Here is a 27,770-nt window from a genome sequence, read left to right as displayed (position 1 = left end):
AATTTCTGACTTAAATACGGTTTTATTTAGTGTAGTAGAGTGTTTTAATTACAATTTAATATTTCTTCTAACTGTAAATAAATTTATATTTTAGCTTTTTGGTGATTGGTGTGCTGCAAGGGTCACAAAAGTTTTCCTGTGCTTCTACACATTGTGAAAAATGTTCTGCTGCATCCTCGAGGGTCCCGTTGGATTTTCTATCAAATTTGAACATTTTTCTTGTTGCCCAAAAAGTGCCAAGCCTGTACATCAACGGGAATAATTTTTATTAAGAGTTTTAAAAGTGACAGGTATGTGTTATAGGTTAAAAGTAGAGTTACTCTTAAATAAATTATTTTCAGGCTTTTAAGTTAAATTTTTTGTTTAAATTCGGTTCTATTAAGTTTAGTAGATTGCCCTTGTTTTACATCAATAAGTTTTTTAACTTTAAAATATATATTTCAGTTATCTTGTGATTGGAGTACTTGGAAGGCCGCAGAACAATAGAAGCTTCGCCCGGCCAACACGCACAACCTCAACAAACAACAAGAACCTACGCCCAATCTCTACAGGACGTACCCAGACTCAGGTCACCACCCAGCTCTTTCGACACAGTGCAACAAAGGATTGGATTATCAATTGACGCTTTAAACTCCGACGACACACTTCTCTGGTCAAAAGTGATAAAGTTAATTTTTTGATAAAGTTAATTGATATATTAGATAGTAAAAACAAATCGGAAATTATTGGTAGAATTGCCCGTTATATAGATGTACATGCGCTGAATTCGAAATCTGTGACTAAAAAAGTATCTTGAGAACTATTACATTATACGCAAAACCTTACTCCGTCTTTATTGAATAGATTTAAATTACTTCTTTGTTTTTACAAATCTCTATTATCTTTTCTTTTTCTTATTTTTATTTTTCTCTCTTTTTCCTAACAGTAAACAATCAACTAAAATGATTAAAATACTACAATGGAATTGCCAAGGCATAAACAACAAAATTCCAGAAATTGAATTCCACGCTCAAAAATACGATATCTTAATGATATCAGAAACTTGGTTAAAACCTGCAACTAGAATCATGATACGCTCATTTGACATTATTAGGGCAGACAGATCTACAGATAAAAAAGGGGGCGGTACCTCCATATTTATAAGAAATGGCATTAAATATCAGGCTATTGACTTAAAAGAACGATGTAGCGGAAAATTAGAAGTATGCGCAATAAAAATTTTCACTAACAACTTTTCTATAATTTTGTCTTCTTGTTATAGGCCATCCGACGTTCGCATTTCCACAGAGGAGTGGGAAAAGTTCATTAAACAAATGGGAGACAACTATATTGTATGTGGAGACCTAAATGCTCATCACATTTCTTGGGGAGGGACGACAAACAGCTCTGACGGTAATAAACTCTTTGATGCTTTGCTGGCTTCCGGATCTACAATACTTAACAATGGCCAACCTACATTCTTTTCAGCCCGCTCCAATTACAGTTCAGCAATAGATATATCCTTCTCTAACTTCGTACTCTCAAAAGTGTTGCATTGGAATGTCTTAAACCACCCATGGAGCAGCGACCATTATGCTATTGAAATCATTTTAAACGACGCGATAGAAAATCATTCAACATTCTACAAAGCTCCTTGTCTCTATGGACATAGAACAAATTGGAGTAAAATCAAAGAAAGGCTTGATACCCCCTCGGAGGATCTTTTAGAAATAGCTCAAAATACAAATCTAGATGTAGAATCTAAATACTCCACTTTTATCGCAGTTGTTACCGATTGTTTCCACGACATCGATTATAAAGTCTCCAAAAATGCAAAAGGCAAATTACACTCGACAGGCTGCTCTGAAAATGAAAAAATTAATCACTTTAGAAATTCTCATCATATCAATAAAAACCACTGGTGGAATCAGGATTGCAACAAGATAATCAGACTGAGAAAGGCAGCATATCAAAAACTTAAGTATCACTACACGTTGGAAAACTTTCTAAATTATCAAAAATCAGTAGTCCTATCCAAAAAAGAATTAAAAAGAATTAAAAAAGAAGCTTTTAAAAATTTCTGTGGATCACTCGATAAGAACACAAATCTTAAATACGTTTAGAGCACGATTAGTTCAATGTCTAAAAACTTAAATCGACAATACAGATCCAACGAATATAAAACGGATTTATATGCAAATGTCAGGGAAACGATCGATAAACTTAGCCCTCCGTGGGTGGAAAATCCTCATCCATCCTTTGTCAATCCTAACGCGGATCACTATTTAGAAACTCCGTTCTTTCTTGAAGAATTCAACTCCGTTATAAACCAAGCCCGCATGAATTCCAGTCCTGGAACAGACAGACTGGGGTACCGTGTATACAGCCAGTTAAACCAAAAAGCCAGATTTGCGCTCCTAACTATAATCAATGAAATTTTTTCTTCGGGTTCGTTCCCTTGTTCTTGGAAAACCTTCAACATATTTTTTATTACAAAGAAAGACTCATCAAAACTCCGACCGATAACCCTCGCTCAATGTAGCCTCAAACTAACGGAGAAAATGCTGGCTAATCGGTTGAATTAGAGGGCGGAGAGATTCGACAAAATCCCGGCTTCCCAGTTCGGCTTTCGGAATAAAAAATCTTGCGCGGATAACGTATCCATCCTTCACTCAGAAATTTCCAACGGGTTTGAGAATTCAAAAGCTACAGCCGCATTATTCCTAGATATTCAGGGGGCGTATGATAATGTTTTATGCGACATTCTTGTACACAGATTGAAACAGCTGGGTATTCCACCTTTGATACTGCAATTTATTTTTAATTTAATAAACAAAAGAATAGTCAACGTTAATTTTGGTTCATTTAACGAGGTCCTCACAATATATAAAGGCCTTCCTCAAGGATGTGTATTAAGTCCTATACTTTATTCTTTATACGTATCAAAGTTAGACCATTCTATTAAGTTAATTCCTTTTGTAAATATTCTCCAATTCGCGGATGATGTTTGTATCTTTTCTAAAAGCCTCGACGTCGATACAGCCCTCGACTACTTGGAGGAGGAGGCCAATCATGCAGCAAATTGGTTTGATTCCGTAGGCCTGTCACTCGCCCCCCAGAAAAGCACTCTATGCGTTTTTAGTAAGAATATTAAAATTAGGAATTCACTCTACAGCATATCCATTCAGAAATCTTTGATTCATACACAAAAATCGGTAAAGTTTCTAGGCATTCTTTTTCAAAATGATCTCAGGTGGAATGCTCACGTTCAATCTGTCAAAGGATCTTGCCAAAATGCGCTTAAAATTATTCAATATTTAAGAAATACATAGTTCGGTTGTAATCCAAGCCTTCTGCTTAATATATATAAGGCAATTGTGCGAGCTCGAATCGAATATTGCGCATACGTATGGTGTAACCTTCCTAAATACCTTATTCGGCAGCTAGAGCAACTGCAATTCCAAGCTCTTCGCGCAGCTCTGGGCCTCCAACGCTGTACCTCTATCCCCATTCTTTTAACTGAAGCCAAAGAGCCTCCCTTACATCTCAGGTTTAGATATCTCGGATTTAACTTTATTTCAAAAATTCTCTCCTTCTGTTCCCATCCGCTGATTCCTCTCCTTTCACAAATCCACAATACATACAGAAGAAGACCTGTCTTCAGACCTTACTATGTTTCCCCCCTAGCCGATACACTTTTCTCGATATTACCTTATAGAGATCTCATTCACCAGTCCTCCGGTCCTCCATATGTGAAACTTCCATTACTGTCACTTTCCTTTTCTCCTCAAGTATCTTTCAAAGAAGGCAAGCTCCTGGCCGCATCAGTCAATCCTAAAGCTCTGTTTGCGGATATGTTTCCGCCCAATTCATCGGAGAATTTCTACGGCACAGATGGCTCCAAGATCCCCGGTAAAGAATCAGGCGGATTTGCAGTGGTCTCCAACCTTGGTAATTGGTCCTTTAAGGGTCGGGCCTCAAGCCTATCCTTTGTATTTACCCTAGAAGCCCTAGCAATCTTAAATGCTCTTAGATATGCACGTCAAACTAACAAACAAACAATCAAAATATTTACAGATTCACAAAGCGTCCTCTTGGCCTTAGCTTCGAACTCTAACTATAATAAAAAGCCATACCTTGTCCTAGAGATTATTCATTTAACATACACCTTGGAAATTGAAGGTAGAGAGGTAACATTTATTTGGGGGTTCCCTCCCACGTGGATATTCCGATTAATGAGGCAGCAGATATGGAGGCCAGAAAAGCGGCAGAAGAGGGTGAGTTCTCTAAGGATTTATTACCATTCTCTGACCTCACAGCCCTATGGAAAAATAAAATGTATAAAGATTCTCTCAATTTTATACAAGAGAAATGTATAAACCATCCCCACACTGCGAATTATTACAATATCTTTTTAGAGAAATCAAGGAAACCCTGGTTCCGGGGGATTAAACTCCCTCGGAGAGCCATCGTATCGATTAACCGTATAAGGGCGGGTCGCACCAGTTTGGCGAGCGATCTACATTTGATCAAAATCCTGGAATCTCCCCTGTGTAAATGCGGAATGTCCGAGCAAACTGTAAATCATATGTTCTGGCAATGTGGCTTATACAAGGAAAAAAGAGCTTCGTTAACCAAGTTTCTATACAAAGGCAAAAACCACGGTCCATTTTGGATAGAAGAATTTCTATCCTCACTGGATCCAGAAGTGTTGACAGAGATTGCAAATTTTATACTAAAAATTGATATTAGAATTTAAGTTAGGATAAAGGAAGAGACTAATTCAGTATGTGCTCTATTTCAGTAGTTTCATTTAATTATAATTATACATGTTAAAGCGGATTATACTACTTGTAAATGACATAGATGTGAGATCAATTTATAAATTAATTTAATTATAAGAGTTAGGCAATAATTTAAGTTAATTTTAAGGATTATATTCAAATTAAAATCATTATGTTAAACTATATACTAATAATGGCCTAAACGATTAGTTTACATAGATTATCTCGTTCTTAATAATTTAGCTTACTTTTAAAAAAAATCTCATGTGATATCTAATTGCTTCGAGCAACCTGTGTATAAAAATCCAAAGCAAACTTACAAGAAGATGAGATAACAGTATTATACAAGAGATAGCGTCCGATAATATTAATTTAATACATGGATACGTTACACGGCTCAATGGTGATCTCACCTTTATAGTTTTCCCAAGGGATTAGATAAAAAATAAGCGGTCGTTTAATTTAAAAACTTAATGAAAAATACACTCGAAACTACCAAAATTGAAAGTGATATATATATGTCACCATCGATTTTGGTAGTTTTGAAAAATTCCGTTTACCACACGTTCTTGGCGCTTTCGTCGCTTCAAATACATCGATCCTTTTAACCTTTTTCGATATATTTGCGGCGACTGGATTACCGTTTCATAAAATTAATAATGAACAACATATAACGAATTAGTTCAAGATGCGCTATTAAGTTTTTTGTTTCAGCATTATATAATGCTATAAATCACAGAGATGTTGCGGCGAAATAGGTAACTTTTTTTGCGAGATTATGAATTTATAATCTTGCAGAGACACACGATTAATTGACTTAAAAAAAAAAATTATTTTGAACAAAACAAAGAACAAAAATTCTTAACTTAAAATTTTTGTATGGTGTGTAGAAAGATTGAATTTAAAATAATAATTATTTTATGTTAAACAGGTTGAAGCACAGAGTGATATCTATTAGTATTATTGTTCTTGCGACAATATTCTACAATGAATTTCTTGTATACGAAGTGCAGAAGTTCAAGTGGGTCATGCGTGAGTGCTCGGAGTGTGTTAAAATTCTTCTCGTCGCTGATCCACAAATACTTGGAGAAAAGTATGAGAATTATTTTGGATCGTGGATAGCAAGGTGGGATAGTGATAGGTATGTACAGTAAGCGTTAATTAATTTTATTAATACATTTATATATTTTTTTTATTATAATTAAGTGCTTATCTATATTTTGTCAAGATCTCAATTGTATTTTGATACATTTTGTAAGTACTTTTTTTTGTGTGGAAAAATGGCAATACCTACTAAAATTTTGTCATATGCATAACATGCACAGGACAATAATAGACAAGGAATTTTGTAGGTACTTAGAGAAAACTTTCTCAAGGGCTCTAAAGTTTTCTGAGCCAGATGTCATTGCCTTCCTAGGTGATCTCATGGATGAGGGTCACATAGCTAATGCAGAAGATTTTGAAAGGTACAAGAGGAGACTAGATTCAATATTTTCAACACCAGATAATATAATGGTATTTATTTTAGTTTTGTAATTTTTTTTTTTTCTTTAAGGAAATCTGCAATTTTATTTTTGACCATCTTGTGTTTTATTTTAGAAAATTTACTTTCCAGGTGATAATGACATTGGAGGTGATGAAGATTCTGTTTCTCTAAATGTCCATAAAAGATTCAATTTTGCATATACTCAGCCAGACACATTAGTGTACAAGACTGTCACCTTTTTCAAAGTAAATACAAATTCCAGCTATATATGTGTTTAAGAAATTCAATACATGACTTATATTTTAGGTAAATAGATTAACCCGCGCGATGCCGGATGCCCCAAAAGATGCATTTCTTAATGATTACGCAGAAAGAAATACGACCAACGTTATTCTCAGCCATATGCCTTTACTGTTTACACCCGGAAGTTTCGTGCAAAATGTATGGTCTAACATCGCGAAAAAAAGAACCGTGAATGATTCGTTTTATACGACTATTTATTGCAGGTACTCAAAGAATTATCACCACAGATAATTTTTTCCGCGCATGACCATAAGGCAATGCACATAAGTCTGGACACGGCGACGGATCAACTGAGCGACGTTTGGGTTTTACCGCCGTATGAAACACCTTTGTACCAGTTAAGAATGGACGTAGGGGACATTCACGAAGTACAAATACCGACCTGTTCTTACAGAATGGGCATGCTACATATGGGTTACGGACTTGCTTACATAGGTATAGATCTTTTAAAATGATAGTTGTTCGAGTTTTCTCATCGATAATGAAACTATATACGTATTTTGCAGATACTCAAGAAAAAACGGTCGAGTTCACGATTCTGTGGTTACCAAATAGATTTCTGCAGCTATATGCTTACATATTTGTTGTTATATTGATCATTGTACTTGCCATTTGCATTTTCGTCTCAGGCTGCTGCGTAAAAAGTTACGCTACTTACAATCGCATACCTTCCGTATTAGAATTAACGTAAAATCAAAACGTACTTATGTATTTAACGGTTAATTGACTTGGCGTTGTAAATTAGGTACAAAGATCCGTCCAGAATACATGATTTCCCAACTGTTTGTCTTAAACTTTGAGGAAAACAAGATTAAAAGCTATTCACTAGCTAACTGAAATAACTTACAATGAGACTCATTCGTTAGATCTAAAATATATTTGATCTCGAAAGCAGGACGCTTTTAGAAAACTTCTTTTCCTAAAAATTTTGGTAAGCTACTTACGAAAGATATACTTCTTTGCCTTAATCACTGTTATGCGTGACTGAAGGTAAAAGTAATGCCAAATGTTTTATTAAATGATAGCGCTGACTTTAGGCTTTATCTCGACTGATATTTGAAATACAATTCAAGTGACTTACAATTTAAATAAGACTAACAGATTGCGAAAAAACAGATGGTAACCAGTGAATTCTTGTAAGAACATTTAAGTTATTACGATTAAAATACGTATTTTTATTTAGTTTTTTTTTTTTAACTATTTTAAGTTTAAAGGCGATGCGATATAAATATATATATATATATATATATATATATATATATATATATATATATATATATATATATGTAGAGCGATATTTATCATACATCTTGATGTTTTGTTGTAAAGACTGTGTACACAGGTAATTGTGACGTATCAAACGTTCACATGTCAGTATTATCCAAATAATCTGTTTTATGTTCAGCAACATAAATAAATCATTTTAATATCTTTACTGTGCAATGCTAATATAATAAATGAAAGAATTTATTACATCTCGTTGCAAATTGATAAAAATATAAAGAGGAATTGTTGATCAAAATCGTGTTTTAGATAGATGAATTTATATTTCTCCATGGACATATATACATAATATTTATCCGAAATAAAGTCTTAAATGTTGAAACATACGTTTAACAAATCTGTGATACATTATCTTAAAATTTTTTTTTTTACTCTCGCGGCACGATATCTCTCAATTATTTCTCTTTTGTTATTAAAAAGTACATTGACAATAAAATAAATAATTATTAATTTTCAATTACAATGAAAGAAAAAGAGTAATTTAATTATTTGCTCATTTAAATTACCGAGACATTAAAAATAAACGAGTTGACAAGTCCGTCAATCCTGGCATTTCGCGGCAACGAGTCGTTCAAAATCGTTCGAAAAGTATCAGAAGGTATTAATAGCACATAACTTGAATATAACCTCAACCTCACGATACAACTGTTAAACATTCACAAAAAACGAATATATTATTTTTTACGATACACAATAAACTAATTTAACAATAAGTTATTTATCGAAGGCAGGTTTGAGGTTACTGTTTGGCCAGCGGTCACATCACGTCCCACGCGGTTGCATGCGACCATGCGGCATATGTGAAAATTACACAGCATCACATCAATGTATTACGCATGAGCGAATGTAGCGATTGAATTGAACTGGTTCCACTCTGGATCTTGCTCATCCAGTTTCGTACTTTCTTTTGTCGCATAAGCGGTGAATGCTGCTTTTATGTTACCGCGAAAATGCGAACAGCCGGAGATGTTAATCTTTTAAAATTTACGAGACAAGCAAAGAGAACGTAAAAATCTGATCTCTGTCTTGCCGAAGTACTTTAGCGTTGCGCGGCGAGTCTTTTTTGGAGCCAAAAGTAACATTGCGGTATTCAAGCCCGATCTGCTATAATCCACCGATGCGAATCTATTTAGCTTTATGACCTATATTCGCCGCTGATTTTAAATAGGTGTTTTGTAGTCGTAAATAATAAATCCTTCGTGTCGCTTTTAACGTCTGCACTCCTTTCTCTCCGCCGTAAGTATTGCGAACTGGTTTCCCTTTTGTGTTTATTTTTGTACTTTACTTTCGTTCGATGAGCGACAGCTTCCTGTTTCTTTCTGCCGTGTTCCTTTCAACGTAATTATACACGCGTCATCACAAATTGCGATGCACGTGAAAATCTAGCAGATTAAGACGCGGAAATTTATATGAACGAGGGAATTTTAAAGTTTGCCATGTCATTAAAATCGAATGCTTTATGCGCCGAATAATTAAATACGTACGACAGGAAGTTTTTGTTTCCTATTGTATCGATATTTTCTACTATGTATGTATATTGATATAATGTATACTGATAACGTCATGAATAATTATAACTTTTATTTTTTAATTTAAAAAAAAAAAAAAAAAAAAAAAAAAGTAGATTGAGTATTTATTAATTTTTATATTATTTTATATAGGATATGAAATACAAATTAATATTTAAAACTTATTTTAGACAATCAGTGCTTTGATTTGAAAATAAAAATCTTTATTTGATATACTCGGTGCAATTTTATTTGCCATTTATATATTTTTTACCACCAAGTGAAAGGGTGGTTTCAAAACTGCATAACAAAAATATTGTTTCTCCCCGTAAAAAGTTTTAATTAATAATTTGTAGAAAGTTAATGTATGAAGAGAGTTGATGTAAATTATAGATACACCGCGACGATGGACGATCCGCGCTGCTTTATCTTGAAATTTTATGAGATTACGGAATGGCTCGCTACATTTCTCTACCGGCGATGAATTCCCTGTCTCTGCTAATTAATCTTGCGCTCGCTAATTAATTTCGTTATGGGCCTTTCCGCGCGCGGTCTTACTTTGCGCGTCTTTTCAGCGCGGCGTTAATTTAACATTTAAGATATATTTTCTTTACGGCCTCTCGTCTTGGTGCGAGATCGCATGCGAAATCACGGTATGATGCTGAAAAGCGGAAGAGATCTGGATCGCTGCCGCGTCCGGCTGACCGGATGAAAGGCGTGCCGGCCGCGATGGAAAGCGGAAGTGAGCTTTCGCGATCGGTCTGCCTCAACCAAGCCCGGGCGCGTCGATAGACCGTGTGAACGAGATAAGAATAAGCTAAGTGTTTCCTCTCAAGTTTCATTTAGGAAGCCGCGCCGCTCGTACGAATATTCGTTCACTTATAATCATCCTCGATCCAGTAGCTTTCGTTCTCGCGCTTGTTCCTCAGGATGATGAGGATTTATAAAAGATTTTACAAATGAAGGTCAATTGAGAATGTAAGACACTTTCTCGAATATGTTTCATTATATTTCTGAAATCAAGCGGCTAATGTAAAATCACTTTTTATATTGCCCAACAGCCGGGTGTGAGAGGGTATTAATACATTTGACGGAATGTGACGGAGTAGAATGTTTGCATGAGAAATGTAATAAGTCTTTGGCACCGTCTCGACGCGGATATCGTGGCAGATGAGTGAGAGTTGCGCTCGGACCGCTGTTTTACTTTATTTTGCTCATTCCACGCGAGCACACGTACCTACACACCGACGGTCTGAAAATAAAATCGGATGGACCAAGCCTGTTACTTTCACGCGGCGGCTCGATCTCGATTGATAATATACGGCGACCCGAAAGTTCGAAGCACATAAGCGCCTCGCCTCTGCACAAACTCTGAATAAACGGGATTGCAGCTTTCGGCGATAGTGGTAGAAAGTCCCGTGCACACACGCACGTGTGTAAGGACATCCATTATTGTAACCGTAACGTTATTTTCTCTTTATGTTTATGAGCCGTCACGCGTCGTGCGAATGGACAATCGAGCTATCTGTATCAGACGTCGAGGAGATTGCATTGAAAAAGAAAAAAAAAAAAAAAACAATGTTATAACACTTTGATTAATTGGTTTAATGTAGAAATGCATTATTCTTCTGTATTTGGCACTTATCTGCAATTATGTATTACTTGCTCTGTTTCCTTAGCTCCAACAAATAGATCGCATGCTATGCGATGTTTATTTTTATTACTTTTTACTTAACGCGCGGGTTATATTCACGTTTTCTCTTTGCTTAATAAATAAATAAATTATCGCCATACTACTCCATTGCTATAAAATTGAAATTGGTATTAAAATTTCAGGCTTGTTTAGATTCTATTTTATTTTGTATTATATTCAAGAATTTTCAATCAATTTTGATTGATTATCTAATTGCAGCATATCTTTATAAGAAAGAGAGAAAGAGAGATACGCATATAAATGATCATATAATCGGTCGGGCAAACTTCGAAAGTGGACGAGCAACATGGGTGGTAATCTGCGAGCAAACGAAAAAAAAAAAAAAATAACAGATCACACGAGCAGACAGGCAATCAGTAGGCGAACCCGCCTATGATCAAATTCGAGAAAGTGATCCGCCGGAAAGGTCGAATATTTGCATTTTTTATTGTCGCTTCGTCGCAATATAAGAAACCGCGTTCCGATCGGTCGTTAATATAACGAGTCTAGCTCACTTCCTCGTTTTTCTTCTCCCTTTTGGACGCGTTTTATCGGAGGCGCCGGCCGAGAAAGTTTTCTGTCTTGAGGTTGCAGGTAATTCGTCTCAAGTGCAGCCGATTGGCGATCGTTTGACGCAACAGCGGGTGATCGGTACACAAGGCTGTAATCCACACCCATGATCACCGTAGAAAGTCCCGATCCTCTTCCTCCTTCACCTCCTCCTCGTTCTCTTCCGGTTCGGCAGGTGGAATACACCTGGGAATGTCCGAGGAAAGGGTCGGCCTTTGTGCAATTCGATAGCGGAACGTTTCCACTTATACAGAGAAAGGGAGAGAGAAAGAGAGAGAGCAACAAAGAGATTGCGAATCATTACGAGACCTCCTTTCCATCCTCGCGATCCTTTCCTTTCCGTGACTCCCGACTGCATCGATCACCCATTCCTGTCAGGAGGGAATCTATGCAAGAAAAGTTGATTTCCATCCCTTCTCTTTTCACTACTTCGATCCGCAGCCCTTTACTTCATTGTCTGTAACGGAATGGAGCGAGCGAGCGGTGGGCTATCCATTTAGAAATTTTTAGAAATACCTCACCGCGTGATAAACGGTAGCTCGGCTAGATAACTTATTCGTTAACTTCTATCACTTCAATCTAACCGAATGGCAATGAAAAAAAAAAAAAAAAGTTCTAGTATACAATGCAATCTTTTACGTCATTTTATGTACAAGTGCAATCTCTCGTAAGCCACAGCCGAGATCACCTTCACCAATTATACTACTCGATATGAAAATGATTTATTACATCTAATCTTGGAAATTAAGACAAAATTGAGGTGAACTTGAACGTATCATCATCGATCTTTCAGAATGAAGTCCCTGATAGCACATTCTACATGTCAGAAATTAGCATGATTGATTACTTATTCGTTGTGCATATTAATTTTGTAAAGATTTTGTGCATGTCATTAAACATTTATACTTTAATAAATATATACTAATTTAGAAATTGTATTTTAATAATTGAGAATAATATTACTGGGGCTGTCAAATTATGTCATACGTATTAATAATACAAAAGCAAATATATACTAATGGTCTTTAAATGGTAACGAATAATAATCTGTAAAATACATATCCGTTCAACCTGCATATCGAAGATATATCGTCGCCTTTGATTGAGATAACAAGATCGTGCGTCCAATCTCACAACTCAATCTCGCATGCAACTATTAGATACGTAATGGTGAGAATAATTCACTTTTTCACAAGTGCGTATACCATTATGTCGTTCAATAATCGGAAATTGCAACTTCCTACGAGACCACATCGATCATTCTCTCTATTGTTCGCAGAAGACCCTGACGTTGGCGCTTGTCTCTCATTATGCGGAACTTGAATTAATAAGCGATTGATTTTATCGCGACTTTTTGATGAATTTTACTTATTTCGGTAACGATAAATCACAACTTTCTATCGAACATTAAATAGTTTTGAAAATAATGTTTTATTATTTATTACAATTTTATATGTATTGTAGCAATATTTTAAAATCTTAGTAAATATGTTTAAATATTGACTTTATACGAAATTATTTTTACGCTTATACATTTCTCTTTTTTTTTTTTTTTTTTTTTTTTTTAAATTGTTATAGAGATGCAAATTAGTGGAGCTCTCATTTAATCTGTTCCGCATTTTATTACAAACGATGGTTAAAGTGAGATTGATGAAAACGCATCGACTCGGCTAATTAGCAGTTTAATGAACCGAATAATCAGGCATGATAATTAGTGCAATTTTATGGCTTTAAAAAAAAATCTGAGGAGCGATTTATGCGAAGACTATTAGTGTCGATAGCGCTACTACCTGGTATTTAACGCACTTTATTTCACATCAAATGCAATCGGATAACCGGCCACCGTGATCGCACGAACGACGTAAAAATATCGATAATGATTAAGTAGTGGTTTTATCATCTCATGATATATCACGTTCTTTCGGATATTGCGCTTTAATAACAGGCCTTTTTCGACAGTTAATATCGCATTAACGACACGGCGTCTTCGACGCATCTCTTGTCGTTAAAAGATTACTTATCCGCTTTTCACTTGATGAATGTAACATAAATCGTTTTAAAATGGAGTTCCTACATCTATTAATCACATTTATATAAAGTTACAAATTTTAATAGGACTAGATTATTTTAACGTGATTAGATTTCAACAATTTAATTGTACATATTTTTAAGACAGTCATTAATCGTTCTCCGAAATGAAATCCAGTCGCATTTGAAAAATCTAGGAAGCAATTTAACGAATATCTTCACTTTTACTCGAATCGCGATGTGGGCATTCCGTTCCCGTTCTCGTGGTCCATGATCGACACGGATTATCACACACGCCTTGATCAAGAAGTGAAGTGTAACCCGACAGGAGATATATTTGGTAGGGGTAAAGGCTATATAAGAGAACGTACGTTTGATTCGATTTTATAGTAGAGCTAAACCCTTTGTGCCGTGATAGTAATAAAAAAAAAAAAATTTGTAACATGGTAAGTATGACCCTGCCATTTAGATGTTTCCATTTCAATACTTTAGTGGAATATAATACCGCGCATTATATAACCGTCGCGGGAAAGAACTGCATAACTTTGTTAACAAAGAGAAGAGAAGAAAAATATATAGCAGAGTTTTATGTATAGCCTTTTAAAAAATTGCAAACAGAAATAACGTGCGAAAGATTTGCTTTTAGAGAAGTGTATAAAACAGACGGTCTCTTGTTCGATAAAATAAAAGAGGAATTATTGCCATCGTTAGTAGCACGTTCTATTAAATTGATAATATCCGGGGTAATATTTCAAAGATTGCTTATATTTATCTTAAATTGCGTAGCGTTTTTGCATAATTCATCGTATATTTTAATGTATGCCTGAAAATTTGTTTAAAGATTTTAAAAAGAAAAGAGAAAGAAATGTACATATATGTGATGATACTCGTGTTCGGGGGAGGGAGCGAACCGCCCTGTGGTGGCGGGACAACGCAATCTATATAAGAGTGGTCCATACCGGATGTTTGACCCAGAACTTCGCGTACAGTGAAAGTGTGCCCGGTGCAAATACGTTTTTGCCGGAAACAATAATGGTGAACGCACAATATAATTAAGTACTAAAACGCGTAATCGCTCTGATTATTACTATGCATTATTTATTAGAGACTATTAACTTTTGCCACATTTTCTTTGCAAATCAATTAAGGCTTTATAAATTATTCATCCTTAATTGCATAAAAATTTAATAAGAAGATTTTATTCTGTATTTAATTTTGCACTTTTTGTTGTAAAATTCTATTAAAATTTATTAAGTTTAATTTTCAATATAATTTAAAACTGTATTAAGTTCTTTTTTTAAATATACATTTAAACTTAAGAAAGAGAAATTAAAAAATTAATAGATTTTTAACAAAGTAATTAAATTTTCTTTTTTAATTACAGAAAGTTTATTTAATATTGGGTCTGCTGTTAACGGCAGCGTGTGCCGAGAAGAAAATTAATTTAGAAGATATAGAAAGAGATAATCTGAGGTCGGAGGGTAAGACTAAGATCGAGAGCATCCAGACTGATGAGACGAAATATACCGCAAAACCCAATCAACAGCAATATCAATTATCAAGCCAATATAATACGTTGGGTCATTCCGAACAGTACGTCCCACCTCAACGACATCAGGATATAAAATATAGCGTAAGATATTAATTAAACATTTTTCCTAATTTTTGCTTCTCCTCAAAAATTATTAAAACATTAATATAAATTAAGACTTCCTTCGCTGATCTTTGTGTCTTTTTATTTCTACTACCTGAAGCAAATACCATCTGAAGAGTACCTTCAACCCAATCAATATTCGGTACACGAAGCACAATATAAGCAGCCAAGCCAAATTCTATCGCAAAATGCACCGCCGTTACAATACTACAGTGGATACCAACAGCAAGTGGAAATACCAGCTAAAGACATTGCTCCTATTGCCTTTGAGTCTCAAAAATTGAGCTATCAGCCGGAAGTGGCAGTGGGCAATCATATTCAAAGCGTTCAACAGAAAGCAATTACGGAAAAATACACAAAAGCTATAAATAAAGGTAAAACATGCGAACATTACGAGCTTCTACTATGCTATTATTTTTTTAGATTTATTCAAGAACTTTTTTAAAGATAACATTTATAGAAATATTTTTTAACATCGAAATTATATATATTTTTTACTTTATTTAAAAATTGCAAAAGAAAAAAAAATGAATAAAATGTTTAAAAAATTATTGAAAAGAAGAATAGAATTTTAATTGCGCTAATTTATTTTGCAGAACCTCTTTACATCGACATTCCGGTGACACAATTGTTTCCTTATTATCCCCAATTAAGTTATAATTCTTTGGCAGACTTAAAAGCTGCTGGACTAGCGCAACCTCCGTTACAATTAGCCAGCAACGCGGCTCAACAAATTTCCATACCCTTGTATGCTCCCGTATATAATCAGAAACAATTGATTCCTCCCGTAAAACCATCGTATTCCACTATTGCGCCAGTGGCTTTTACGACCAAGGTAAGTCTAATTTACTTAAATATAACTTCCCTAAGAAAACTGTGCTTTATGCAAATAGTTATGTAACATTAATATCGCAATACGGTGATTAAAAGAGAAACGCTAAACTTTCTTCTTAAACGGTAAACAGATTTCTGAATATTTTAACATCGATTTGAATCAAACGCGCCTTGGCTTTTCGCCGATTATATTTTCGTCACACGACGGCTATTTTCAGGCTGCAAAAGGATTGACTTATGCAATTCCAAGTGCACCGAAGAAGAAGATCAGCTCGTCCCCTCTGTCGGCACCTTTATACGTGCAGCCTCAACAATCGCCGGTACAAGGAAAAACTCTATTGCACACGCAGGCTTATATTACGCCTCCGCAACAGCAGTACGTGCAACAATTTGTTTACACACAGCCTGGAATAGTTTACAACGATCCCGCTGCCGCTTACAGCGATTTTTACGCTCGTCTACCAGCTTACATTCAAGACAACTACCTTCGCGGACAGATAAATCAATATCAGACGCAGCAGCAGCAGCAGCAGCAGCAGGTATATGTCACCCCAACGATTAGCCACGAAGCACCAAAGGAAATCTTACAAGAACAGATCGGCCTGGACCAGTCGCAGGATTATACTAAAGTTAGTACATGTAATAGATCGAAATAGATTCCACTATACTTAGCTCAGCGTGATTTAAAGCATTCGCGATTACGTTACATTTATCGAAAATCGATGTTTTGAAATGGAAATCACAGTTTTATGTAACTGTCGCTTCAGCTATTGGAATTATAATGAGAGATTTAAATTAGCATCTTTAACGGAGTGACATCGCTACCCGATTAGCATACTGTATAATTACGTTTCATGCCGTGTCGCTGCAAATCATTTATGACATTTACTTTCTCCTTTATCTGTTTTATAAAAACGTGTTATATTTCTATAAAATAATTTAATAGATATTTTTGCAGTAAAGCATCTTTATAGTACTTTTTTTTTTTTTCTTAATTAAAATTGGAGAATTATATTTTTGGACAGGTGCCTGATGAACCTAAAACTCATTTTGTACCGCCGCAACTCCCTCCGCATGACTTTAAAGCCGGAGGTGCACAATTAGAACCGATTCGGAATTCTTTCGACGATGAACCGACCTTGCCGGCACAAGATCATTCCTTGCCCTCGGAACCGACGTCGTTACTCGACTCGTATATTCCAAGCAAAGTCATTGCTGCACAAGATACCGCCAGGTATGGTAGCGTGAGTAATAATGGGAATGCCATAACACCTTATTGCTATAATTACCTGTCATAACTGTATCGTTATAGGTATAGAGAGAGACCAATAAAATTGGAAGGGGGCTTTCTCCCGTCGAAAGTAAACTTCGCCTTTAAAAAGCGCAAGACCGAATGACAAAAATCGCCGCGAGCGGCATGACGATTGACGAACGTCACTCATAGAACGGTCAGTACAGTTTGAAAACTTCATTACTAGCGATCATGCGACGACTGAAGCATATGCGGACATCGAAGATATGGAGTTTAAAAAGTCGACGACGTTATCGCATCTAGTCTTTCATCGAAGATCATCAAAAGAATTTTATACTGTTCCCTTTTGTCTTTGAAGACATGTCCAGTAAATGACGACTACTTTGTTTACGATTTTTCAATAAAATTGAAAATGAAAAGTATCGCTTGTAAATTTTCTTTCCCTCAATTTGTATAAAATAGAAGATACAAAAATTTAAATTTAAACATGTAAAATTATCGTTTATATTTCCTACGTATTATGAAACTGCTTCTTGATTATGCAAATGGTAATTATAAATTTTAAATATAAATTTTAATATTAATATGCAATATTTCTTAACGTATTCTTAATTCATTTTTTTTATTATTTAAATAATAAATTAATTTTTCTTATTTTAATATTGCGATTTGCAATATGTAATTTACTAAATTAATGCGTCTGAATGCATCTCAATAGAATTAAAGCGTACCAATTTTTTATACTTTAGTTTGGTGTTTACTAATTTTATTGACAGCATTAACTAACAATTAGAAATTAGTAAAAATATATTAAAAAAAAAAAAAAGACTTTGTTTAATAAGGATAATCTTCTATTAATTTTTTTTGTAAATTATTTCTTACGTGCAACATTTAATTGTTCACAACATTGAATTGATGTCTAATCATTGTTTTCAAGTATCGCTACTCGCAATGTTGTAAAATAGGAAAGTATAGTTGAAAGATACTGTAACATTGAACAATAAATATAATAGATTAAAAAAATGGTATGTCTTAATATTAAATAATAGATAACATGTTTCCTTAATAAATACTATTAATAAATTTAAAATTTAATTTTACCGCTGAAAAATAATTAAAAGATAATGCCGGCATAAGACAAGGAATGCTGATCTGTATTAGCTTTTGATTTCGCATTATAATTATCTGCAAACATTTCCATATTTTAACGAAATAATGATTATCGAGTATTTCGAATGCCACATGTCCGATTTCACTAGCCTAAGAAACAATATTAAAGTATTATTAATAAAATATTATTTTTAATTTAATAAATTTTAAATGACACTAAGTAATTTACCGTGTGCATTAAATGTTCGGCTGGCCAAGTATACATAAATACTTCTAATAAACCAGATACAGTCACTGCGAGAGCCCACGATATTACTATTAGAGATTGTTCCTATTTAAAAAAAAAAAAAAATTGATATACGTGATATCGATATATTGATGTTTGAAGTATAAATTATACTAACACATATTAATGCATAAATTTAGACATTATACTACTATATTTTAGTATTAATACATGTCACTTACTTTTAAAACTAAAAGAAACAATGTTATTAAGCCTACTGTGCTACAGCATATAGTTGTAAATGCAAAAGCACGAACAACAATTGAAACATTGTCTGCATACCTAAATAAATTTATCATCTTTATTTAACATTTCAGAATATAAATTAATTTTCGATTTTAAAATTTTTTATGAAATTTAGTGTTTTCCAAGGCTTTTAGCGACGTTGGTTGTAAATTAAAGTTAAAATTACAAAATTTAGACCAACAAACTTAAACGTGAAAATTAATAAAACAAAATGTACATTATAAAATTCGTTCGTATAAAATGTAATTAATACTCGAGAAAACGGAAAGAAAGTTTAATGAGAGTTAATAATTAAAAAGTTGTCGAACTGTTGTCAGCAATCTCAATGGTTTCTTTCTTTCTTTTTTTTTTTTTTTTTTTCTGTTGAGCTCTCTCATTGAGGTTTTAAAATTAATTGTCTACATATAACAATAATGTAATACATACTTTAGTAATTTTTGATGAGTTTTAATACATTCGAATAATTCATAAACATTTACAGCCATTCTTAACTGTTCTGCTAGTACTTTAAATCTTGCAGTTGTAAACCAAACCAATAAGGCCATATACACGTTTACACATAAGTGTGCTGATACGAAAAATCCGCATATAGACTGCTTTAAATAGATAATTGTATGCAGCGGTTGATACAAAACGTCGAACGGGTATTCAATTACAGTTGGAAATGGTTGATGTGCTAGAAGAGGAACTACTGTAATAGTCCCGACCGTTAGAGAATAAAAGTAAATCAGAGATACACTGTAGAACGGCAAACATTTCTTAATGTATCGTTGAAACACAATTTTTTCATGTGCTGTCATCGATTCGCTAACATGTATCATTTCGAAAGTAACTTTCTGCAAATAATAATTATTTGAAACAATTTTTGTTAATACAATAGAAAACGATAGCAATAACGCGAAACTTTTACTAAGTTTTACGTAATTTAAATAGAAAATTAAACAAAAAAATGTTACAAATATTATTAATAAGTATCAATTACTTGTATGAAGGTGTAATTAATATTATACCAAATAAAATTGTTAATAGAATGAAACATGGCGCTCGTATACATTATTAAATTTGAGAAAACTATAAAGGTGTCCCTTTTTATGTTAGCAGTATAGATGCACGATGCGGCCATAATTGCTAATAAAATAATGCACATAAAGTGATATATTTTTATGAAAACCACTCTAAGTCTTGTTGCATTTTTTGCCAATGGCCAGCATTGTATTATAAATACACTTAGCTTCACGACAAAAATCACGTCCTTCAGTAATATCTTTTTCGCCATGACTGATATGTGTTATATCTGTACTAGCGTATCCCAAATTGAAAGTGTGAGAATTTAAAACATGATCATAAGGTATTATATCGATGTTTTCACCTCGACGAAGGAGTTATGCAAGAGTGTGATAAAGAAAAGTTATTGTAATAGGAAATAATGGATATTCGATTTTTTGTTTCTCTCTACAACACGGTATTTATAAATGGAATTATTAACAAAAATGGATTTGAGAGGTAATTCACTGTACGTGTTTGAATTAATAAGTTACGTTTTCTGTTTACGAGAGGATTAAAAATACATGCGGGGGTAAGGTAAAGTAAGAATTATAAAATGTCGAAACTATAATTACTTCGGCAATACACATTCCGTACAGTAGAACAACTCAGTTGAAACGTAACATACAAAATAAATTTTTAAGATTTGCACCGTGTTGGATGTATCGTATAGACTAGTAATTTTACGATTCACACATGTTGCAAACAAACTGTACTTATATTATTTGAATTCATCTATTATTCTGTATCTATACCTTATTATATGGTATCGTATGCATGGTGCAATAAAGCTTTATAATTTATTGATTCTCAACGCGCAGTAATATCTTTCGTTATATACTACGTAGTAATTTTATCAAGAGCTGTTCCATCAAGAAAAAAAAATGTATAATTTATTTATACATAAGGTCATGCTCGATACTAAAGAAGCACTTCTGGCAATTCTTTTTCTGCGTTAGTTAAGTGGAGAAAATTAAAAGTATATTTACGAACTTTGTAAATTAACTAAAATAACTGTGAAAAACTGACAAAATTTTAGTAAAAGTCACATGATTTTAAACACATATTGAAAAACATGTAACATAAACCGACTTAACAATGAAAATAATATGTTCCTACTAAAAATTGTGAAAAAAAAAATTTCTGCGAATCGTTATTTAAAGTTCTACATATTTGCCTCGATGTATTATTACGAAAAGATAAAGCGAAGGCAAATTTAAGTGAATAAGAATTTATATTTTTTTTTTGCTCACCACGTAAATGTATAACATTATTGAGTAGCAGATGTTATATGTAAAAACTGAGTAATTTTTCATGAATTCAGCAGAGCAGTATTTTTCTCAATTCATGAACTTAAAAATTATGCAAAATTGGATTCTTCTGTAGCTTTTTAATATAAATAATAATACATTTCGATTACCACAAGATGTTACAAAGTGAAGTAAAGAAAAAAAGTTTCCCTACAATATTTCAAGAGAACAGAGATATTCATCATTTTGATTTTTATTTTATTATTCTATGCAATATATAGCCTTGAATTGCTCTGAAATTTGCAGCGAAATATTGCAACTTGTAAGATTTCAACATACAATGATATTCTCGTACATGCCACATAAGAATTTTATCAATGCGTATTTCTGACACGATGGAAACGAAACTTACATAAAGTAACGCGCAGTTTAGTAATATAGAGGAAAATGGTTAGGGTAAAGGGAAAATGACTTACGGTAGAACGTGGTTAGTTGGATCGTGAAGCAAGCTGAACAATAGCTGTTATTCGGAAATAGAGACGCGTACAAGAATAAATCTAAACTATTTTTTTGATACTGTAATTTTGGCGTGAAGCCTCAACGAAGTGAGAACACGGGAAAAATTTAATTAAGTAATTTTAATATTTTATATTATTATATTCTTTTTATATGATACTGGTATGACCAAAAATCTGTTTAAGCGCCCTTCTTTTTATTATACTTAATTTTATTATTTATTATACGCGTTAATGCAAGAACCGTGTATCAACGAAGAGAATATCCATGCGAGAAAGCTGACGCTATTGAGATGAGTCCAGCGGTATAGGCGCGCGGAATTAATGACAAAAAATTTCCTTGAAATTATGACGATTACTTTGTTACTCGCGTTGTCGTGCACGGGATTGCTTTCTTTTTCCGTAAATGTATAATTTACCAGATTCCTCCGTTGATATATGCTCAAATGAAAGTGGAAGCGATGCGCCGCGTGCATTTTCTAAGTACATCGCATTTTCAATATTCATTATAATTCTTGTGCGTAACCGTTTTATAATAAATGACATGTGATAAATAAGTTCCTGAACCACTGTTAAATATTATTCACGTTATTACGACTTCCATATCGCGATTTGCGAGTATATGCAGTAAACTGTCACCGTTTGTTTTTGCTTTCGGATGTAAATCCATTACGTTTGATAAGAAAAGCTCATCGATTAATCTGAATTATAGCGCGATACACGCACATGTACTCGCGTTAACTCAAAGAGAATGAAGGAGTTTGCATGATTGGTTATCCGACTTTGCTAGACATCTTACGCTGCTGGTAGATGTCTTCCCGTATCGAACGCGAATAGCGTTCGTTTCGCTGTGGTGAAACTATAATGATGGTGTCCTCCTCACACCAGAAGCGAGGGCATATAAGGTGGGATGTTCTGGCCTCAGCTTCATCAGTACCAAACACACACGACAAGTCTGCCAAGCTAGCAGGTTTAAGGTCGGCCGTCATGAGTTTCACTACAATTTACGTGAGTATTCGAATCTACTTAGCGTAACTATCGCCTTATAAAATCAGCTCTTTCCTGATATCCTAATTCCATCTCATTAAGCGCGGACATAATTTATTACGGTAACGTGCTGTATTTTAACTCATTATTACTAACTGTTGAAAATTATATTTAATAACAGACATTATTCACATTATATTAGATCGTCTGAACATTTTGTTATAATTTGTCCAATTGTTAAATTAAAATTTTACTTTTCGTTTCCCGTTTGCTGTATCTAACAATTAGATTTTTAACAGAGAAAAGTATGTTATAGTTTCTTGAATTTGATTAATATTTCGATGTGCATAAAATTTATATAGAAAGCATAGTCATTTTTTTTTTTCTCCGCATTACTATATTCCTGTTTATATCTATCTTGATTTATAATAGTTTATATTCATACTTTATATTATTCCGTTGTTTCTATCTTACAAAATAGAACTATAATAATCAAAATAATTATAAAAGTAATTTTCGCACTGTATGATATTAACATTCTTCACTAATGAATGAAGTGACATTGCTTTATAATTATAGTAATGGAAGTGTAGTAATTACGATAAACGTTACTGACATAGTTACGCGTAATTACGAAGTTAATACGGCCACGTGTTGACTACATTAGGTGCAATAAATTATTGACGGAAATTAATCGCGCGTGAAATTCCGCGGTTGCGACTATTTTACCTAAATAATTTCTCCGACTAAAGATTTAATGTCGAAAATTTGTCAGAAAACTTTTAAACATTTTTACAGAAAACCATCGCTGTCGTGCTAGTTTTCGTAACGGATCCGAAAAAAAAAAATAAAAAAAAAAATTTTTTTTCTTGTCTCTCGATCGAACGAACGCTTCCTCGACTCGACCGGACGTAATTGCGGTGAAAGTATCGTGATATTTTTCTCCAATCGCGGCCTATACATGAGGAGGCGATGATAAAGTAGCTACGGCAGATGCTCTTGAGCAAGCCAGTGAAAGTTCGCGAGGATCCTCATTTCGCGATCCGCGATCGCGGTGAGTCCGCACGCACTTTTCGATATTAGATAACACTGCGATTTCGCATTGGCGCGAGATGTAATATGCACACCCGGAGAGATCCGCGTGAAATTCGACGTCTTCTCAATTGCGACACGCTGCTTTTACATTTCTGTCACCGTCAGTTTCGAATTGATTGACGAGCTAAACGGTAGCACAACGCGCGTATATATTTTCATCACGTGTTACGTACTGAATATTTATTGGGCCATTAATGTCAAAATTGTAATTTCAGAGCGGTGAACTACGTCTTTTCTAAATTAAAATCGCAAAAAGAAGTCGGATGGGTCAGATTTTTCATTTACCTAAATATACAATATGTGCTATTTAAAGATAAATGGTTTGCACACATTTCTCAAACATTTTAATAATTGTATAAGAAGTGCTAAATATTACATAAATTATTTATATTTTTATTTGAATTTTATATTAAGTTTTTACTCGCGTACTCAATTTTTTATTTTTTTTTAATTTTTAAATTCTGCATTAATTTCACAATTTTTCTGCTGAATTACTTTCGCGTATCTTTACAAGAATATTTTTTATATTTAATTTATACCAATAGGATTTACGACTGTTCGAATTTATCTTGGTCAACTGGAAAGTAATCGCTACTTATGGATTGCAATGTTGACGTTTAAAGAAAGTGGTGAAAATCGCAAATGCGCATCGAATAAAACTCGTTTAACGATATTGACCGACAAACTTGACTCTGACCCTACGGGAATATCTCTCCATATCTTCAAGTTTACTTCCCTCTTAGATTGCAATTATACGGTCATTACTTTTGTAATTACGTGCAACGCGATCGTTTGAAATATATCATTAAGAAACATAAATATATTTTATCATTACATATCCTCTCAGAAATATATCTTATTATAGAGGAAACCCTACTTGCCATAACTTAACATATTTCTTCGAGACGATAGTACACGTTCATCGAACATGGAAAGGAAGTGAAAGTGGGATCTCCATTGCCGGAGATCGATGGCCAACACATTGTTACATCTGGCGCGGTTTCTTACACGTGCCCCTGACTTTCAGATCGCCGCATTCCTATTGATATACGGATTCTACAATGTGGAGACTGCCGGAAGCAAAGAGATCAAGGTGAACGATTCGGACAGCATTGAACTTCCCGATGCCGATTCCGCCGATTCTCAGGATGCCGAAGATGAAAGGGAAGAGGAAAAAGAGAATGCCGAAGAGATCTTACCGATCCTACCTCCGATAATACTTTTGGATTTTGATAACGACACGATCAAAGATAATACGAGCGCGACTGAGGAGAAGTCGAAGCGCACAGTGAACGACGGGCTCGGTTATGGCTTCGGTCAGAACTCCCTGTTTACTCCGCGAAAGTATAATTATTACTTTCCGGCGGGAAAGACCGGAACCACCGTGAGCATAGAAGAATCCATCAGTCCGTTTCTCCCGAGAACGATAGTAGAAAAAGTGCCGCCGGGCAATTCAAAATCGATTTCCGGCACGTCGGCGGATTTTAGATATCAGGGAGCGCGCGGTACGGCAGGATCGAACTATCAATATTATAATCCAGCGGCGAAGTCGCCGCCAGTATTTGGGCTACGTACAAAATTAACGAAGACGTCTGACTCCGAGCCTTACCAAGGATTCGTGCCGATCGCGAAGCCTTCCGTCGATCCGTCGCATGCAGACTATCAAGAAAATGTTTACGCGTCCACGACGCCGCAATCTTTAGCGTATGGTCCCGCGGAAACGGCAACGGCGACGAGTTACGCGACACCGAGTCCGCAAAGTTACACGGCCTCCAGCTCAAGTCGATTTACCTACGTCACTCCGAACCCGCCATCGTACGGCCAGAGATACCTGGGCCAGAATTCTCATCACGCGATAAACGTACAAAATTATCCTAGAGCGAAACAAAGCGCGACCAAGTCCACGACGTCCGGCGGCCTCGAAGCCGCTACTCGCTTGGAGCAATTAAATTCTAATAGCTACGCTCGACCAGATTCGAATACGGCGGAATCCTCGACTCCAGGACCCGACGATACGTCCGGCTACTCAGAAAGTACCGGGCTGTTTCCTAATTTGCCTCGATACACAGTGGAGAACGGTATCAGATACGAGAACAAGATATTCTGGAAGTATCCGGACGGTAGGGTGTCTGACAAGCCGCCTATGACGTACGAGACTTACTCCGAGTATCCGTCGTTAGCCGCGTTACAGGCCGGCAAAACGCAAGACGCGCCTCAGAGTTATGAATCAGCTGAAAGTAGCATGATGTCGCAAGCTCCGGTACAATTTCCAGTCGCGCCAGAATCTTCCGGTTCGCGAAGCCCGTTTATTTCGGTCAGTTCTTTACCTCGCTTGCCGCAGCAGCAACAGCAATCGTATCGAATGGGCTATCAAAACTTTATCGGACAGAAGCAATCGATTTCACAGCAAGTCAAGGCCGGTAACGGAGCTTCGGCCACGTACATGGTCTCTACAACGAGCCTACCGCCATTAAGAGACTCTTTAAAATTGACCGGAAAGAGTCAGAAAAATCGGTACGAAACATTGAGACGACCGCTTCCAAAATACATGATAAACAGTCCGAATCCAGAGTATATCGACGTAGAAAAAAATGCAAGACCCACTAGATTATTTGCTCAATCAGGTAAGCTAATATTTTATATTTTAGAGAGAACGTAGCAATTTTTTTTTCGCAATTATAATGTGAGAAATGTTCTTTTTTTTTTTTTTTTTTCTTTTTAGCTAACAGTATCTCGGCTAAAAAAATTAACGCAGCAGGAGGCAAAAATCTGGATGGTTACTCGAATTTACAATATTCAGATTTACTGAACTATAATCCATCTATCTCGCAATATATTAAGAATCCCGCTTCCATTCTTAATGTTCAGCCGACTTTCGTGCAAGCTGGAAGCTCTCTGATACCTGTGATTATTTTAAGAGTGGACGGTGTACCTCCTATACAACCTAAGGCCTCACCTAATGTAAATTTAAAAGCCCTGCTACAGCAATATCTCGTTCAATACGCCAAAAGTATCGAGGAACTGGCACGACAAACTAACTACGATCTCGGCGATGATCAAACCTCGAAGGACCAAAACTCATTTTCTACAAGCCCTCTGCGCGAACTCGCGCGTTTGGCGTCAAACAGTAACGCTCGAGACTTAGTCGGCAATCCTACGGAATCCTATATCGGCAAATCGAGTTACGAAACAAGTAACTTAGACGTTGAAAAAGATATCTCGGATGGAAAATATGGCGAGCGCACAGCGGCCAGACCGAAAGTGAAAAGCGTAACTATCATAGAGGATCCGAGGCTTGCGAATCATAGACTTTAGAACAAAATTACTCGTAAACAGCCGTGTAGAGATATCTCTTGACTTTTGTGTTCAATGAAAGAATTTTTTGAAATATTTAAATATATTGTAATATATTAATTTATTATATCAAAATATACTTTCAAATAATAAAGATTTAAAAATGCTGTCTAACAGTTTGAAAATTAATCTTGTTAATTAATATAAATTTATCAGATAAAACGCATATTGATGTTTGCGTTAAAAAAAATATTACGTTGATGTAAAATATCAAAGTATTATTAGACGAGTAATGCAATAGAACACAAAAGTTGAGTTGAAACGATTCAATATATGACATTAGCTACCGTTGTGTGAACGACATTAATCCAGAATACGAATCTTTCTGCATATTTGTTTGTTACATTATTTTCTAACTTTAAGTATTAAATAATTGCAATGTACATTATTTGGCACATTACTATTTCAGAGAATAAAACGTTTCGTGCCATGAATCAGTATAAGAGAAAGCCAACGAGATAATAATAATATTAATAATTGGACGCTAGTGATGATAGTATTTATACAT

At 34.9% G+C, this 27,770-nt stretch overlaps 3 protein-coding genes across 3 annotated transcripts; 2 read left to right on the top strand and 1 right to left on the bottom strand.

Annotated features, from left to right (window-relative positions):
• Positions 1–153: 153 nt before the first annotated feature.
• Positions 154–21,691, bottom strand: LOC139106779 (uncharacterized). The gene is made up of 7 exons (XM_070663745.1): positions 20,000–21,691; positions 19,444–19,853; positions 18,954–19,053; positions 18,715–18,816; positions 18,477–18,635; positions 18,258–18,360; positions 154–242 (listed from the first exon to the last, which is right to left on the bottom strand). Exons 1-6 carry the CDS (start codon positions 20,291–20,293, stop codon positions 18,295–18,297), a joined length of 1,131 nt encoding a protein of 376 aa, XP_070519846.1. The 5' UTR covers positions 20,294–21,691; the 3' UTR covers positions 154–242; positions 18,258–18,294.
• On the top strand, positions 13,906–18,249 carry LOC139106671 (putative uncharacterized protein DDB_G0282129). Its single transcript, XM_070663609.1, has 8 exons — positions 13,906–14,002; positions 14,254–14,378; positions 15,020–15,268; positions 15,390–15,663; positions 15,886–16,124; positions 16,342–16,752; positions 17,149–17,357; positions 17,436–18,249. The coding sequence occupies exons 1-8, from the start codon at positions 13,906–13,908 to the stop codon at positions 17,518–17,520; spliced, it is 1,689 nt and encodes a 562-aa protein (XP_070519710.1). The 3' UTR covers positions 17,521–18,249.
• A 994-nt stretch (positions 21,692–22,685) lies between the features above and the next one.
• On the top strand, positions 22,686–27,411 carry LOC139106780 (uncharacterized). The gene is made up of 3 exons (XM_070663746.1): positions 22,686–22,834; positions 24,936–26,532; positions 26,631–27,411. Exons 1-3 carry the CDS (start codon positions 22,691–22,693, stop codon positions 27,221–27,223), a joined length of 2,334 nt encoding a protein of 777 aa, XP_070519847.1. The 5' UTR covers positions 22,686–22,690; the 3' UTR covers positions 27,224–27,411.
• Positions 27,412–27,770: the final 359 nt, after the last annotated feature.

This window comes from Cardiocondyla obscurior, linkage group LG11 (genome assembly GCF_019399895.1).
Source record: "Cardiocondyla obscurior isolate alpha-2009 linkage group LG11, Cobs3.1, whole genome shotgun sequence".
Taxonomy (NCBI): Eukaryota; Metazoa; Arthropoda; class Insecta; order Hymenoptera; family Formicidae; genus Cardiocondyla; species Cardiocondyla obscurior.
This window is presented reverse-complemented; position numbering and strand designations above follow the sequence as displayed.

What these genes read in the sequence shown, in the direction of transcription:
- LOC139106671 (XM_070663609.1), top strand. Translation starts at nt 13,906, where the DNA reads ATGATCGACACGGATTATCACACACGCCTTGATCAAGAAGTGAAGTGT. An exon ending in TTAAATTGATAATATCCGGG is followed by an intron (nt 14,379 to 15,019) that starts GTAATATTTCAA and finishes TTTTAATTACAG; the next exon opens with AAAGTTTATTTAATATTGGG. An exon ending in ATCAGGATATAAAATATAGC is followed by an intron (nt 15,269 to 15,389) that starts GTAAGATATTAA and finishes TACTACCTGAAG; the next exon opens with CAAATACCATCTGAAGAGTA.
- LOC139106779 (XM_070663745.1), bottom strand. Translation starts at nt 20,293, where the DNA reads ATGGCGAAAAAGATATTACTGAAGGACGTGATTTTTGTCGTGAAGCTA. An exon ending in TTAATTACACCTTCATACAA is followed by an intron (nt 19,854 to 19,999) that starts GTAATTGATACT and finishes TATTATTTGCAG; the next exon opens with AAAGTTACTTTCGAAATGAT. An exon ending in CTTTTAATTATTTTTCAGCG is followed by an intron (nt 18,361 to 18,476) that starts GTAAAATTAAAT and finishes TCAATGTTACAG; the next exon opens with TATCTTTCAACTATACTTTC.
- LOC139106780 (XM_070663746.1), top strand. Translation starts at nt 22,691, where the DNA reads ATGATGGTGTCCTCCTCACACCAGAAGCGAGGGCATATAAGGTGGGAT. An exon ending in TGAGTTTCACTACAATTTAC is followed by an intron (nt 22,835 to 24,935) that starts GTGAGTATTCGA and finishes CCTGACTTTCAG; the next exon opens with ATCGCCGCATTCCTATTGAT. An exon ending in TAGATTATTTGCTCAATCAG is followed by an intron (nt 26,533 to 26,630) that starts GTAAGCTAATAT and finishes TTTTCTTTTTAG; the next exon opens with CTAACAGTATCTCGGCTAAA.